The sequence below is a fragment of the Saccoglossus kowalevskii genome, chromosome 15 (assembly GCF_978046115.1).
Source record: "Saccoglossus kowalevskii chromosome 15, keSacKowa6.1, whole genome shotgun sequence".
Lineage (NCBI taxonomy): Eukaryota > Metazoa > Hemichordata > Enteropneusta > Harrimaniidae > Saccoglossus > Saccoglossus kowalevskii.
In genome coordinates this window covers 5,535,739-5,552,996 of record NC_140655.1, presented here as the reverse complement: position 1 = coordinate 5,552,996, position 17,258 = coordinate 5,535,739, and the positions used below count along the sequence as shown (strand labels likewise).

The 17,258-nt window shown below is 37.0% G+C and overlaps 1 protein-coding gene across 1 annotated transcript; it reads left to right on the top strand.

Moving 5' to 3' along the window:
* Positions 1-1,114: 1,114 nt before the first annotated feature.
* On the top strand, positions 1,115-5,128 carry LOC100374962 (uncharacterized). The gene is made up of 2 exons (XM_002730980.4): positions 1,115-1,668; positions 4,713-5,128. The coding sequence occupies exons 1-2, from the start codon at positions 1,235-1,237 to the stop codon at positions 4,759-4,761; spliced, it is 483 nt and encodes a 160-aa protein (XP_002731026.1). The 5' UTR covers positions 1,115-1,234; the 3' UTR covers positions 4,762-5,128.
* Positions 5,129-17,258: the final 12,130 nt, after the last annotated feature.

Genomic DNA, 17,258 nt, shown 5'->3' with positions numbered 1-17,258 from the left:
TGTCATGTCGGAAATAATATGCCGAAATAAACATAACTTACAGTAAATCATTGAAACGAACAACGAATACTGTAACAATGGTATTGAGTTGCAATGTTTCATCCCAATGGGTGCTTAGCCCGTGCTGTGACGGTTCGCGCAAACTTAGACCGTGCTAAGACCACAGTCAGCCGGCGCACACAAAATAATAAAATACAATATTTACTATATTTGAAACAGAAATTGTCATCTGACTGTAAGGCCGTGGAAGATTGGCTGCTGAGCTGGAATGACAATTTTTGGTTTTAAATACCCCGGGAAAGTGTTCTATGTTCTTTGTGTAATTAGGTGTTCGTATTTAAGGACGAATTCGACCGAATTTTGTTATCGGTTGGCTTAATATTATCCCAATGGATCGTATTTCCGTGGAAGATTGGCATTTTTGTCCTGATTTGTAGGAATCTGAAAAACGCGTTTCATAACTTGTCTCTTATTTAGTTTTATGCTGCATTCAAGATGGCGGCCCCATATAGTAAATATCGTATTTATTTTATTATCACGTATGTGCCAGCTGACTGTGGCTAAGACCACGTCACGGTCACATTCATTTCGTTCTCTTGCGTGCGCACACGTTTTAATATGGCTAATACCACGGTCACTCATATTGACCGACCGTGGGCTAACGTTGTTGACCTTTTAGCCGGTGATGATGTGCGTGCATGAAAAAAAACTCCGTACTTCAAGTATTTAAAGTCAAGGTTGGCATAGACTGACAATATTAGGATTTATATAAATACTTGTTGTAACATACGACTTCTCATCCAATCTCATCGTGAAACATTTCGAGATATGAAGAAATAATTTCACTTTCAGACTGGAAGAAGGGAAAACATTTCTGCGCTCTCATTTACGCCCTCACCGGCTAGAACTGTTGTCATGATTTGCTTCGGGCTACGTGGGTTACGTAAACAGCGTAAATCTATTTTATCAATGCCTAAACCTTTTGTGTATGACATTAGCCAGGGGTTAGTTCCCGGCGTTCCTTGCGATGTCGGCACCATGGTAACTGAGGCCGGAAACCAGTCAAGCAACGCGTGTTCTTTTGTGTATATGACGTCATCACACCGGCGACACTCCGAGCAACTGGTGGTTGACAGATAGGCCTTTATTGTTGCTAGACGTTTCTGTACTGTTACATTTATGTGCCTTTTCTAAACAGTTAAACTGTCTGGCAGTACTAGTATATCAACTCAACATGGCTGCTCATTGTTGCGGGTCGTTCGGTGCGTACAAACACTTGTACAGTCGCCACCAAGACCTCTCGACCGATGGGCTCGAAACAGTCTGGGTGTCGAAGCGGTTCATCCCGACAGACCTTCGCAGTACAGCGCCTGTTCCAAAACACAAACCCATGGTCTCGAGGGAATACCAGCAACTTCCATCATACTGGGTGCCGTTGGGAGAACCTTCTTTGAAAGTCATCGACAGGGGGTACGAAGAACGAGAAATCTACGCCTCCCAGCCGAGCACAAGGAGTGAAGAGTGGTCTTCATTGCGACAGATTTTGCCTTCCCGTGGGACTTGTCGTCGGGGATATCCACCAAACTGGGGAACCGGTATCGCTGTACCTCCCCCAACATCACCTTACAAAGAGACAAGGTTCCCGCACATAAATAGTCCCATGACAAGGTAAGCAAGATACAGTCGTGCGATTTTCGGTCAATTTGCCGAATTAAAACGATTGTTCAATAGGAAAATTGTCACTTTCCTAATAGAACTCTAATATATACTGACATTTGAAATGAGTAAAAATGAGTTGTTTTAGGTATCACGTTCAATTTTGGTTATTATTATTTATTTATTTAGGGAGGGGGGTAAAATTCTGAAACAAATATAGACTACAATACAATTCAGTACAATATACCATGGAACTAGGGTTTGTAGTTCCATGAATATACTTAACGCGTGTTCGTTTTGTAAGCGTATGTTTTGTTTTTTCAAGCGCTACTAAACTAAAAATGATCCTGCATTTCTAATGAACGAAATTCAATACCAATCATTGAATAGCAACTCATTGGCTAATCCTATATTCTCTACTCACCATGGAAACCGGCAATTCCGTAAAGAAGTTATAGCTGTGATATTTAAAGTTACAGTGCTCACAGACAATAGATCCAGGACATGAATATACTTTATTGACCTAATCGTAAAAGGTCATCAAACCGACCATCCCAGGGTGAACATGCATTCCCTTATTATTTACACAAAGTACAAACCCATCAGTTTTTCTTTGTCATTGTTTTTTGAGTATTTACCTCCAGCTTATCTTTAAATAAACGACATGGTTTAATCGCCCACACACAATACTCGGATGTTGCTTGGCACTAGGCTATGGTAATACACAGTCCCTCTATCATAGAGGGACTGTGGGTAATATCATGGATCTACCATGGACAGATGGAAATACACTTCATATCAAACAAACTATGTACATGTATTTGATAATTGTCACGTTGTGATTTTTAGACGACCCTGGTAAAAAAAGACGATCTGGTCCTGGTTTTGACGTTCCGACCCCAAAACAGGTTGATTGATCCGGCCTGGATATAAATTATATTCAATATGTGTTCATATCTAATGTTAATGTATTAAATACACAACAAATATATGACTTATCTTATTCACAACTTATTTTTCGTCTTTTGCAGGACATTTTTCATGATTTAATACCACGTTTTACACAATGCAACAGACGTTTATTTACTCACCGCCATCACAAATGTGCCTTCCATTCTTAATTTATTCACACAATTTCCTTTGTAAATGCATTCCAACTAAGCACGAAAATGTGTACGCTAATCAAAACTGTATTGCCTGACAAGCAAAAACACAACATCCAAAAACACTGCTAGACCAATAACACTATTTTGTCTGCCTACATAAATTGATACATTTTTCTACGTTCCGAATTCATTACATGATAAACAACCACAAATGTGCATTTGAATCCTGACTGAAACGGATTGTATCAGATGTGTATTCTGTGTCTGAGGGCCGCACAGATCCATGTGCACAGTGCCATTCACTGCATTGTGTAAAACGTGGTGTTAAATCGTGAAAATACCCTGCAAAAGACAAAAAATAAATTTAGAATAAGATAATCATGCATTCATTGTGCATTTAATATGTTAACATTAGATATGAACACATATTGAAAATAATTCATACCCGGGCCTGGATCGACCAATCAGTTTTGGGGCCGGAACGTCCAAACCAGGGCAGGATCATCTTTTTTTTACCAGGACCACAAGAGACCAATGCCGGATCGTTCTGACACCTTTGATAATTGTTGTGGAAAGACTTCCCTGTCCAAAACTTAACCCTAACCTAACACTCCAGCCCCCATGTAATTGTATATGCCCCCCTCATGTCCAAAGAGGGGCATATACAATTAAAACAGGGGAGGGGCAAGGTTATGATTAGAGTTGTGTGGGTTTTTTTGGACTAAGGAAGTCTTACCAATGATTTATTTATGTATGTGTTGGTTCATATGTATTTCAAATGTACAACCCGAGAGATTCACTCATGTAAGCTATGTACTTTGTTGTTTATACTCTTACTTCTTTCACAAGTAGGTCAAGTTAATTAAATAAATTCATATATATTTGTATCGTTTGCATACTAATACTATTTGCAAGATAATACTATTTGTAAAAATGAAACTCATTTGCTACGTTCACACGACAGCAATTTATCGGACCCCAACGGCTCGAGCCAGCAAAAATGGCCATGTAAACGTGTTCGGCTCGAGCCAAGTTCGGCTCCACTAAACCCTCGGGGTTGAACTTCGATAGGGTTGAGTCCCGACATAGCTCCGATCATGTAAGCGCATCAGGGCCCAACTATCGGAGCCGAAATCACGCCCTCAATCGTCTTCTTCGAGTAACCTCTCATTTCAATTATGGCGGAGACAACATCTCTCATAATTTTACGCAATTTCCGGCTTGAATAAGAGGTACACGTCCTAATATATAGTAACAAATTATTGCGATAGATTAATAGCTCAACGGGAAACAAAAATGGCGCACGAAATTATGTGGCAAAAACTTGAAAGAACGACTGAATGGAAACTTTTTAAAGACACTAAACATAAAAATCGTAGAAACAATCGCGGTACGGTAACGTGTTCCTGGTAGGTTTAGATTCTTCCATAGTCCCTCTATGATAGATAGAGAGAATCTGCGATTCTTCCTAGTAGTTTAGATATCACTACAGTTGAATAGTTACAAAATGGTAATTTTGCATGACAATAACTCATTTTAGCTGTCGTGTTTACTGTTTATTCGAGATACTAGTACCTAAATCATAATACCAGTCATTGTCTTTTCTACCTCCATGCTCAGGCTCTTTTTTCTCCTAGATCAACAGCATCATGCCATGTAAAGAAAAAACACAAGCACGACACTAAAATCATTTGCAGTCACTAATTATTCAAGGGCACTGTTCCGTTCGGCTCTGGTCGAACTGAATCAAACTCTGGCAGATCACGGCTGTCGTCTGGCTCTACCGCATGAACGCATTGGAGATAATCTCCTGTTAATCCGTGGGAGGAGTAGTAGTTCAGCTTCTATAGAATGCTGCCGTGTGAACATAGCAAGTGAATATTTGTCCTTGTACAATACATTCCACAGTTCATTCACAAAATAATTATTTCCATTCTGTTTTTTTTTCAGGTATGTGGACCATATGCACCAAACCAATCGTCTCTTCAAATTACATTAGGTGCCATTGTACATGTAATGGACAACCAGACCAGACCAGACCAGTCTTATTTCATTATTCCGTCCACAGCTTTAACTTGTACTATTTGAAGTGATGTAGATTTACAAGATGTGTTCTTAATTGAGTCAAAATATTTGAAAAAACAGTATTAAATACATTCCGTCCAAGTAGATGATACTTTTGTCTTTTTTAATTTACACTTTTTATTTATTTTAAAGATTTTGTATTGCTGTGTCGAAAATGCATTTTATGTTGTTACAAAATAATCGCATCTTGAATTTGTTCCCGTAGTATTTCATAGTTTATATCTCCCTTGCTTGTAAAGTTTTTAATTTTTCAATAGACAATTCTTTTGAGTTGGTCAAAATCATGATATTTTCTAGCAGTGACAATTTTTTTGGAGTGCTTTTCATGCAATGTCAGTAACTTTCGCAAAATTTTGTCTTCACAAATCGTGAACATTCTAGTAATGTAGATTAAGTAGTTTACAGTGTATCGATATAACCTTGTCATTACGGGAAAGTGTTTAGAATGATGTAATCCTCTGAGAGTCGTCCACATGCTTCTTATTGTGTCAATGTAAACATTAAATCAAGGACTGAGCTCCAACTGTTCAAAATCATGATAAGTCCATCTAAACATATATTTCTAGGTCAATACAGCTATATTGATATTTGTCTAAATATCGCCATGTGATTATTATGCCTAGCAAAGATAAATGTTTCTGGTTAGTTGCACACCACCAAAAAACTATGGGCAGGTTTGTTTTCACTTATTGCAGCACAGCGCAGCAAGCGCCCTCTATTGACGAATTGATTAAACCTGCAAAATTGTGTGTATCAGCAAATATTTAGCACAAAAAAAATTGCCTCACTGTTCCAGTATTGAGAAAAAATTTACCGGAAAGGTTTACACTATGTAATGTTTTACTGTAAAACTTGTCACACAGAAAGTATTTAATTTTTAATTGACCAGTCACCTCCCTGTGACATGCGCAAAAGAGTTGTAACCTGGTGCATTTTAAAATGCACTGGACAAATGTGAGGCCCAATTGTTTTGCCCTGTTAATTTCTGAAGTAGCAATAACTTTTTAGCAGATGACCATCATTTTAGTGGGTCTCTAAGATGTCAGGAATTCTCAAAAACATGGTATGCCTTATTTGTGGCATTTATTACAAGTGTATGAAATTTAATTCATTTGTTTGTGGTGCAAGCAACTGAACTACCAATATGTTATAAACTCGCTATTACATTGTTGTGAAATGTATAATAAATATATTGTGTGCTGTTAACTGTTGGTGTTCGCCTGATTCATTCTACATGCTTGATTACCAATAAGTTTTGCTGGTTTCCAGTCATGGCACATTAACGCGTTGCCTTGCTGACAACATACTATTTATATCCGCAATGTGTGCAGGTTTTCAGCAGGCAATGTTGAGCTAATGACTTGTAACCCCCCCCCCCCCCCCACAATTTGTTTTTGGTCGGCGTAAAACAAAAAAGAAAGGAAATGTTTTTGTCGTTGATGGCGCAATATCTTGTTTTTGCTTGTGCAGATCATGATCGTCGGTTGGTGCAGGTTACAGGAAATAAAAGGCATTTTACGTTTTTACATGAAATAAAATAAAAGTTCCATTTACAGTAAAAAATATTTTGTTTACACTTTATAATTAATAATTACAACATTTAATGTTTAATTTAATGGGAAAAGCTTTATACTTGATACTATACTTGACTGTTGTTCCGGAGTTTGGGGTTTTAGTAAATTTGAAAAGTGTGAAATGATTCAAAATAGGGCTTTAATATTTTTTTCTTGGCACCCATAGGTTTTCCCCACTCCCGGCCGTTAAAGGTGACACTGGGTGGGTCTCGTGCAGAGATCGGAGATGGGCCCATATGGTTAGACTGTGGAAGCGTCTTACTGAACTTGATGACAATAGACTAGTTAAACGAGTATTTCTGTGGGATCACTCCCTAAATTATAATAATTGGTCATTGGAGATTTACCAAATTATGGAGCTCGTTGACTTAAATTATGAACACCTAATTACCATAAATATACATGCATTAAGGGAAAATTTTGCGAGGAGGTCAGAGTCATCTTGGTCAGAAGATGTTAGTCACAAACCAAAGTTACGTGTCTATGCAACTTTTAAATTTGAATACTATAAACCAGAAAAGTACGTACTAATAAATTTAAGTCGGGGTCAAAGGTCACTATTAGCTCAACTGCGCATGGGCATTTTGCCTCTCCGTATTGAGACTGGGCGATTTAGACACGAGCCTGTAAGTGAACGAATTTTGTGATGCAAACGTTGTTGAGGACGAAATGCATTTTTGTTTGACTGACAGCAATACAATGAATTGAGGCATGAGTATCTAGATTCAATTCTTAATGAAATAACTGGCATATCACGGGAACAAATGGTTCGTTAATTTTCAAAACTTGCTCTTTTTATAGAAAAGGCCTTTTACAAAAGAAGAAATTTGTTGTACGTCTGAATTTAATTTTCCTACACGAAATGAACTACACGATTGTATTGTTGATATATTATTTCAAGCTCTCTTTCATAACCTGGTGACTTATAAGTCCACTGGGCTGGGCAGTTCACTGCGCTGCAGGTCACTATAATAAATTACTTACTTACTATACCCTTACACTGGCAAAAAATAAGATTTTTTTACAAATTACGGACGAATAAAATAACTGATTACATTTTACACCTTGACCGTTTCTACGATTTTACGTTTTTTTTATTTATTTAAATTACATTATTAGGAAAATTAAAACAATTGATTACAGCTTACGAAAATACCTCTTGCCAACCCTCATTATTCTTGTGTGCTGGCTATCATAATCAAGGAAAGATTGTTGGTAAATTCGTTGCCGCGTTTGTAAATAAAAGTATCACCCGATTACCCGAGTATGAAAGATAATCTTTCTAAGATTGGCGTCCATGGTATGACTTGTAGTATATAAACATAATAAGTATCTCGTCTCTAGACGTTTATTTAACTATTTATTTTTCATATATTTTGTTTTTGTTTCATTTATTTACTGGTATTTTTTAAAGCTATTTGTAATCACGCAATCTCGCAAAGGGATTTTGCGATCAGAAAAAATAAATTTAAACAACGTTACAAAAAATAACCCCAAATATCTAAACTAATTTTCAAATAAAATATAAAAAATCTCTACAACAGATTTAATTTTAATCAGATTGGTCCATTCACAGTTACACATTAATTAAAATATTGTTAATTGGGGTATTTTCGTCACGTGTGCAATTAAATAATGAAGGTTTATGTCGATCAAATTTCATATAAAAAAATGGTAAGGAATCTTGACTGCTATATATGACATTAGTTATAAAACAATATTTTCACTTCATAAGTCAACAAATAAACATGGTCATTGCCACTGACTTTCCAAAAAAACCCGCAGAATGTTAAAGGTGGTGGTAGTCACGCTGCGCTACATTTGAGTTGATAAACAATGATTTTCTGACAATCCAGTGCGCCCTTCCGATGAAAATCACAAGTAAGAGGTTTGACCTGGGCACGACTTGCACTATTACCGGTGACTCCGTCGATACTTTCCAATCACTTAAAAAAATTGAAGCTTAGTGACGTCTCAGTTTGTACTCGTTGATCTGCCAAAGTCGTCATCTGAGACCCAGATATCGCGCGCATGCGTGGCGCGACGACTACCGCCCTTTAAACTGTTTAAAACACCGTCACACAAAATTGCATTGAAAAGAGATCAATGCTATAAAATACACGTATATATAAAAGAAGACCAATGGTGGATCGATGAAACTAAACTTATGTATCCGATAATTCGAGCTGCGTGTTAAAGTGATACATTTTTATTTTCACTGTCATTTAATTTCGCTATTTTGATATATTGAACAATTAGTTCACGAACAGTTCTATCGTTATTTTACATGTTCACGTTGATTTCATTTAGCGGATTTTGCATATTTTTGGAATTAGCTGACGGAATGTTCCGCATGTATCTGGAGAACTCTGACCTTATCCGATGACTATCGGAGGTTATGATAATTACGGCTTCGAGTAAGCTCATTTTTCTATAGCGACATTGCACTCATAATGATTATCGGCCAATTATCAGATAATTATCACCGTTATCAACATCATATGTCTATCATCTTTTATTGACTATGTTTTAACACACAAATGTGCAAAAATTAGTCGTTATATCGTTGATCATGAACACAGAGCATGTAACAGTTAGTCTGTGTTAAAAATAACTTATAAAAGTTTCTTGAAAGCCAAAACAAATGTCGTATCGTGGTCAGAGGCAATGAAATGAAAACATCTAAGAAAACGCTGCCATTCAAAGTTGATAAACAATTTGCAAAGCCACAATTATTTGAGGGTACTAGTAACTTTAGAATAGAATAGAATAGAATAGAATAGAATAGAATAGAATAGAATAGAATAGAATAGAATAGAATAGAATAGAATAGAATAGAATAGAATAGAATAGAATAGAATAGATTTACTTTAGTATGACTATAGAGGACTCTATAATATAACGTAATTACATTAGAAGACAAGAGTCGTAACTCAGAGACGGCGTCTGTTGGTGCTCTGGGGTCGCAACGAAAGGTGAAGTGAAAGAAGAGCTTTAATGATTGAACAAACAAACTAAACGTGTTTTGATTTCATGGTGAACTCCCAAGTGACATGGAATGTGTGTCCGTTCAAGCACACTCCCTCCTTTGCGGAGGGACTGGGGTCCAAGGTATCAAGAGAGCGAATGTTTTGTCTATGAAATTCAAGAGATATTAACCATCAAATCCCTGCCGCTAGAGGGCGTATCAACATAAATTACGAACTTGAATAACGCTTGTACTAATTATAATATGAGTTTCAGATTTCGGTGTAATTCTATTTCTAAAATCACATTTTGAACATAATCCAAGTCAACGTAAAGTGAAAATTATAATTGTTCATTTAATGTCGTTACGGATAAAAAGAAAAAAATCATAAAGGTGTTTGTGTGAGAGTTTGGTCCGAGCACCGTGACCGTGACCTTTAAGACATTGGTGAGGTAAATCTACAAATCCCAGTTTTCGGCCACAAATGTTATTTATAAACAACACTTCTCTAAAATAGTACAGTGGCCCCAACTGTGTATTTACGCCAGCCAATATTCTTATACTGCTTCAGATATCAATTTAATTTTAATCTTCAACTCACGTGACATAGCAATGGACTCCAGCATGACAACATGCAAAAAACATCAATTGAACCAAACCTCACCGTACTGTACTGTACCGTACTACCCCATTTGTTGATATAATTTATTTGTAATGCTGCGTGTGCATGTTACGCCGACATTTTAATGTCATTCTTGTATTTTCTGATCTGTTTTTGTGAACAATTTCATGTACTGAGAGTATGTACACATTATAGTACATTTTGCCACAGAAACTATATTTCATTTCTGTGTACATGTATTTTATATTATGGGGCATGGATCATTATGCGGACGGACGGACGCACGGAGGTAAATCTGTACAATTCTTGTTGTTCTTAATTATTATTATTATTTTAATTTTATTGTACTACAAGTATTTTGTTTAGACTATAAGTATCATTGGTTGCGTGAAAATGTAGGATTGTGTGCCACTAATATTGTGGGAATGTGTATTTTAAGCATTGGTTTTTTTTTTTTTTTTTTGCCAACATGGATTTCGTGATGCCCCGAGGAACCATACAAATCAAGAAAAAAAAATGCAGTATTGCTACGCTATTTTCTTTGAAAAATGTCAAATAATGGTCGTTACGGTACCAGGAAAACTAGTAAAATAATGGGCACGGGGTCGTTATGGTATCGGGAGAACTAGTAAAAAAAAGAGTTCGTCATGGTTTCGGAGAAGTGGTAATAAAAATCGGAGAACTAATACAATAGAGGTCGGCACGGTAAATTGCGAATTAGTAAAAAGAGGTAGGATAGCTAGTGAAAGGGCCTAGGGTGGAACTATCGGAGAACTAGTAACGGAGAGGTCGTCAAGGTATGAGGAGAACTTAGTCTAGTAAAAGAAAGGTCGTCACGATATCGGGAGAACATAGACTAGTAAAAAGAGGTCATCACGGTATCGGAGAACTAGTAAAAAAAGAGGTCGTCACGGTATCGGAGAACTAGTAAAAAGGAGGTCGTCACGGTATCGGAGAAATCACTGTGGTACGAGAGATTTAGTAAAAGAGAGGTCGAAGCGCGGTATCGGGAGAACTATGACATCGTATCACAATGACTGTGTATCAGACTATATATAAGCATCAAATAATGCAAAGGAACATATTTAAATCGACCCGCTACCTCCGGACCTCCCTATTCTTTACGAGTATCGTAGCTCTTATTTATTCGAACATATTACGTAAAATAACTAGTAGCGGTGAGAATTGTACAAGCATCCATCGGACAACGATCTACAAGCAAATATACTATTATTTTGTTCTCGTGTTATTGCGCGCTTACATTAAAATATTTTTTATTAGTGAGCTTGAACGCTTTGAAGTATATTTTGAGTGATGATGAGCGTTGTTTTTTGTGGAGCGTTGTCGCAGTAACGCATCAGAGCCATTACATCGCATTGCCATGTACGGTAATAGCTATTGGAGTAATTTGCATAATTATATCCATGTACATGTATAAGTACGTCTTGTTTCCAGACGGTAACAGCGCCCTCGTCGGAGACTCAATGTAGCAAATAGGATTATTTTTCATTTGGTGCCCAACCACAGAGAAAAGAGGACGTTAGGTTGCATCCCTATGAACACGTTGTATTTAAATGTACAGCGTTGGGTGAAAAACCTGAGTTCTTTAGAAAAACTTGAAATTCACCTTGGAAAACAAAATTCTCTAAGGTCTATGTCTAAATGTACTAATAACGTGTCTGGTCATTATTCTGGTGAATCAAAAGTGCATATACACAATTATTTTGGAATGTGAAATATAAGATTTAGACCCCCTCATGAAATAGCTTCCTTCATGTGACGTTGCATAAACTTGTGCATACCTGCGGACAAAAGGTGTCATTAGTAATAGTGACGTAACAAGGTATGCGTTTTTGAGAGGATTCACAGTTCACATTGAGGGCGCAATTGTAAGACGGCAAGTCGTAATTTATTTAATATAGGTGAAAGTTTACGGGTTCATGCTCGCCGATAATCGATCATCCTCTATTGACATGACGTCATTCGCCAGGCAGGTGTCATTTGCTATCTGTGTGACGTATTGTGCGCCGCAAAGATTCTCATTAACAAATATGCCATGCCCTAGATCCAAGCAGACCCGGGGATTCCTAACTAAATCTCATTTTAAAATACGCGTAAATTATTACACGCTACTTTCAAAGAAATATGAATGCAATGACGAAAGAACCATGCAGTTTTTCACGGAAAATTTGATTTTAAATTCCGATGAATCATGGCAGTGTTTTTTCTTACCGTGTCCGTCCTAACTCGACATGGTTCGCACTGGCGGATTCAGAAATTCGATAGGGGGCTCCCATTGACGTGGGCTGGGTTTCTCAATTCATTTGCCAATTATTTTTTGTTTGCAGGCTGAAAGGGGCCTGGCGCGCCGTCCCTAAATCCGCGCGTGCCTTGAATGAACTCAGTTCGTTGACTGACTCTCATAATAAAACATATCTATTTCTTCATTGAAAAAAAAACTTACACTGAATGAATAATATCGTGATAATTTTTAATTTGAAAAGAAATTTCAAGAGCAACGACATGATAATTGAATGATCTCGGTAGAACAAATTGACTATAAAGAACACGTTTTAGCTGGAAAACGGTGCCTCGACTGAAATTGCAAAAAATCAAATTGCGTATACTTGCTACCATTACACCCACACCCCAGCCACACCCTTAGCGTGACCACCGATTTATCTAGTAGCAAGCTGGAACACTGATTTTATACAACATTTACTATAACAGAAAATGACATCATATTAGGGGTTCATGCATCCTGAGTGTTGGTTTCCACCATTCACGTCGTTAACCGTGATATTACACAGCATTATACATTCAACCCACGCACACACCGTTACACGTTTGAAAGAGAAGATCATTACAATCTTTGGGGCTAGAAAAGCGGACAGGGCTTCGGGGTGTCACAATTTTCCACCATCACGTGTCTTTTTATGCACTATAAACAATCAATCATCAATGAGCTGAGAACAATATTTCCACAATCCAAATTAAAGTCGACCCCTTTACCCGTAGTTGACGGTATCCGTTATCAGTATCACGAACGAGCTTTGCAGAGTCGTGACACCCACGTCTCACCTCGTCTCTGTAGTACAATTCTGAATACAGTATACTCAGCGTCTAACACCATCTGGGGGCGGCCATCCATGAGTACCAATGATCGATCCGAACCAGATCGATAATGCCTCTCTTCTCAGCGATCTACTACCTCACCGTTTTCACAAGATTTTTGTTGAGAGTTATCGATTTTATTTGCATAGTTGCATATGTATTATTCTTGATTTGATTTTCGTAAAATTGTGAAGTTTTTGCTCTGTTTCAGAAAAAAAAAATCACAAGAAAGAACGGCACACCCACATACTCTTTTCTCACCCCTAACATTCAGGAATGAATATATACTGTGAATGTCATGTGTAATGGCAGTTTCATTTTCAATCATTTCGCGTTTTTTTCTCAATTGCACCAGCCAAAAACGACCATTATTGACCCCTTGATGCGGCAACATGTCCATTTCAGTTACTGGGTCACTATTAACCAATAGATACAATAGTCATATTCAGTAACGCACGAATTTTAAGACTGATTCGTTATCAACACCCGATAACTACGAGTCAGTGAACTAGTAATTCTTACTAATTCATATTACTGAATTCACATTACAGTGACGCACCACTTTGAGCTACTGGGTCATTACCAACCCCCGAATAACTGTGAGTCAATAAACTAGTAACGCTTACTGAATTCACATTACAGTAACGCACCACTTTGTGCTACTGGGTCATTCATTACCAACCCCCGAATAACTGTGAGTCAGTGAACTAGTAACTCTTACTGAATTCACATTACAGTAACGCACCACTTTGAGCTACTGGGTCATTACCAACCCCAGGATAACTGAGTCAATGAACAAGTAACGCTTAATGAATTCACATTACAGTAACGTACTATTTTGAGTTACTGGGTCATTACCAACCCCAGGATAACTATGAGTCAATGAACTAGTAACGCTTACTGAATTCACATTACAGTAACGTACTATTTTGTGTTACTGGGTCATTACCAACCCCAGGATAACTATGAATCAATGAACTAGTAACGCTTACTGAATTCACATTACAGTAACGCACTATTTTGAGTTACTGGTTCATTACCAACCCCAGGATAACTATGAGTCAGTGAACTAGTAACTCATACTGAATTCACATTTCAGTAACGCACCACTTTGAGCTACTGGGTCATTACCAACCCCAGGATAACTGAGTCAATGAACTAGTAACGCTTACTGAATTCACATTACAGTAACGTACTATTTTGAGTTACTGGGTCATTACCAACCCCAGGATAACTATGAGTCAATGAACTAGTAACGCTTACTGAATTCACATTACAGTAACGTACTATTTTGAGTTACTGGGTCATTACCAACCCCAGGATAACTATGAATCAATGAACTAGTAACGCTTACTGAATTCACATTACAGTAACGCACTATTTTAAGTTACTGGGTCATTATCAACACCAGGATAACTATGAGTCAATGAACTAGTAACGCTTACTGAATTCACATTACAGTAACGCACCATTTTGAGTTACTGGGTCATTATCAACACCAGGATAACTATGAGTCATTGAACTAGTAACGCTTACTGAATTCCCATTACAGTAACGTAGTAATTTTCAGTTATTGAATCATAATCAATTCCATGATAACTATGAATCATTGAACTAGTACCATAGTGAATTAGTAACGCTTATGTTACAGTAACGCATCATTTTGAGTTACTGGGTCATTAACAACACCATGGTAACTGCAAGACAATGAACTAGTAACGGTTACTGAATTCACATTACAATAACGTATCATTTTGAGTTACACTGTAACCTCAATATAATGAACACCATTATAATGAATTTCCTGATATAATGAACACATAGCAAGTCTCCCGCTCACAACAAACCCAATGTATTATGTGCTTCATTATAGTGAACATTTCAGTATAACAAACTAATTGTATGTCCCCCAAAGAGTTCGTTATAACGAGGCTACAGTGTACTTGGTCTGGGTCATTAACAACACCATGATAACTGCAAGACAATGAACTAGTAACGCTTACTGAATTCATGTAGCAGTAACAACGCAGTAATTATCAGTTACATGAATAACTATTGGCTAAATAATCTGTGACATCATGTATTGCATATAAGTATGGGTCAAAAAATCAGCAAGAAGAATGTTGCATCATGACCTAAGGGGTCACACATCCTGGCGACAAGCGGAATCTATGGACAGGGTTTCCTGCTTTCAATTGGGTATTTATCTCTTATTTAACTTGAGAACTTTACGAAAGAGTAATTATTCTTTATACACCATGTAAGTAATTTAAATTTACTTTTGGCACCAAAAGGTAATAATTGCTAACTAGCAGTTTTTGTCATATCTGGATTTTGAAAAAATTGCACCAACCCTAACACCAAGTGTCTATCTCTAGCACCAACTAGCAGTATGCTAGCCACAGTAACCACTGGCGCGCCAACAAATGCGCCTATAACCTACCAATTGTAAGTACTAACAATGCTGTAAGTACTAAAACAAGATTCCAGTCTGGGTATTAATTTTATTTATTTTTTTGTTTTTGTTTTAAATATTTTATTTTATTTCATATTTATTATCAATAGTACAAGTGGTTTTATCATTTTGGTAATTGCGAAAGGCCCTCTAGTGGTGATAATTAAAATAATTCAAATAAGGTGTACACAATAAAAAGCAAAGCAAAAAGATAACATAAAAATATCGTAAAATTGAAATAAAAAATACTCGCCATGCAATACATCATAACATACAGTTTTGTTAGATTTACTCTTGATGTCCATATCATTCATATTCAACCTAAACTTCCAGGCATATCCAGCTATCATACACTAGTAACTTAGCTAATTAATAACCTCCGATCTGTTAGTGTGCCATTCGTTTTGCTTTCTTCTGATTTGCTGACGTGTATGTGTCAGTTGAGTGCGGGAACAGATTAGACGACTATGCAGTACAACCGGTCTTTTCTTCTATTCGGTGCAGATAAAACATATGCCTGAGAATCGTCATGAAGTTTATATACTTCGGCAGAAAAAGTTTTAAAGTGCCGATTCAACCTTTGACGTAGAAGGTCTAGTAAACACTAATAGTCGTAACCAGACTTACCACAAACCCTGGTTATTATATGGTTTATGATAGGACAAATGCTTCTGTCCACGTCCGTCAAAAACGCTTAAATAATCCGAAAATTGTTGTAATATTTAGAATTAAATTAAATTTACAACTTTTCCCACTGAGCTTACCTTTTTTATACCATTAATAACAAACGTGTGCTGTATTGTTAGCTATCGCCACATATTATGGGTTAGATATGTGATTAGAATAAATGCCAATCTACATCATATTCTAATTCGGTTTGTCGGACAGGTGTCGGTTGAAAGATGTGGCATGACTCATATCACTGATAAAAACGCTGCTGTTAAGTGTATTGTTCACACCCCCTTTGCCACGAATATTTGAACGGGATAGAAAACCCTGTCAGAACAGGCTGTTCACCCGCCCCGCGCGAGCAAATCTTAGAGATGTTTATTATTGTCAGTGGTTGAGTACAAGAGATGTGGCACAAGTAGTTCAATTGTAATATTTGTTAAGATTTAGTTATTGTCTAATTGTTGTAACGTGTGGCATATATTGTCAAATGTCGTATGTTGGTGCATATCGTTCTGTATAAAATCGGCTATTTTAAAACTGTTCAGTACACATAATTGTAGAAATCAAAGAAAAAGTTGAATGTGTTAAAAAAAGTGTAGACAAATCAAAACGTTTTTACTTTGCGATTTATACCATTTCTAAAAAAAGTATATTTGTAGGATTATGCAATACAACACGAAAATAGGATCTATTTTACGGCAGTGGATATTCTCCAGACGATTGTTTTTAAAACCCTGTTCCGGGAAGCTTGGGTACCATTGGTTACAAGGAGTCTGTTCTATTGTCATGGTACGCTTGCCCACTGGTTTTATTACTATAGCAGATGTCAGTCAGTATACAATGCGGCAAAACTTACGATTCGCGTAGCAGTATTGATATGTACACGAGGGAATGTGCATATAAATTATGCTTCAATTTAATTTCATTAAACAAGTGTCATTTCACGGTGTGCGGATTGAACAATGGGAAAATGAAATGATTTTCTTGAAATTGTCATTGAACTTAC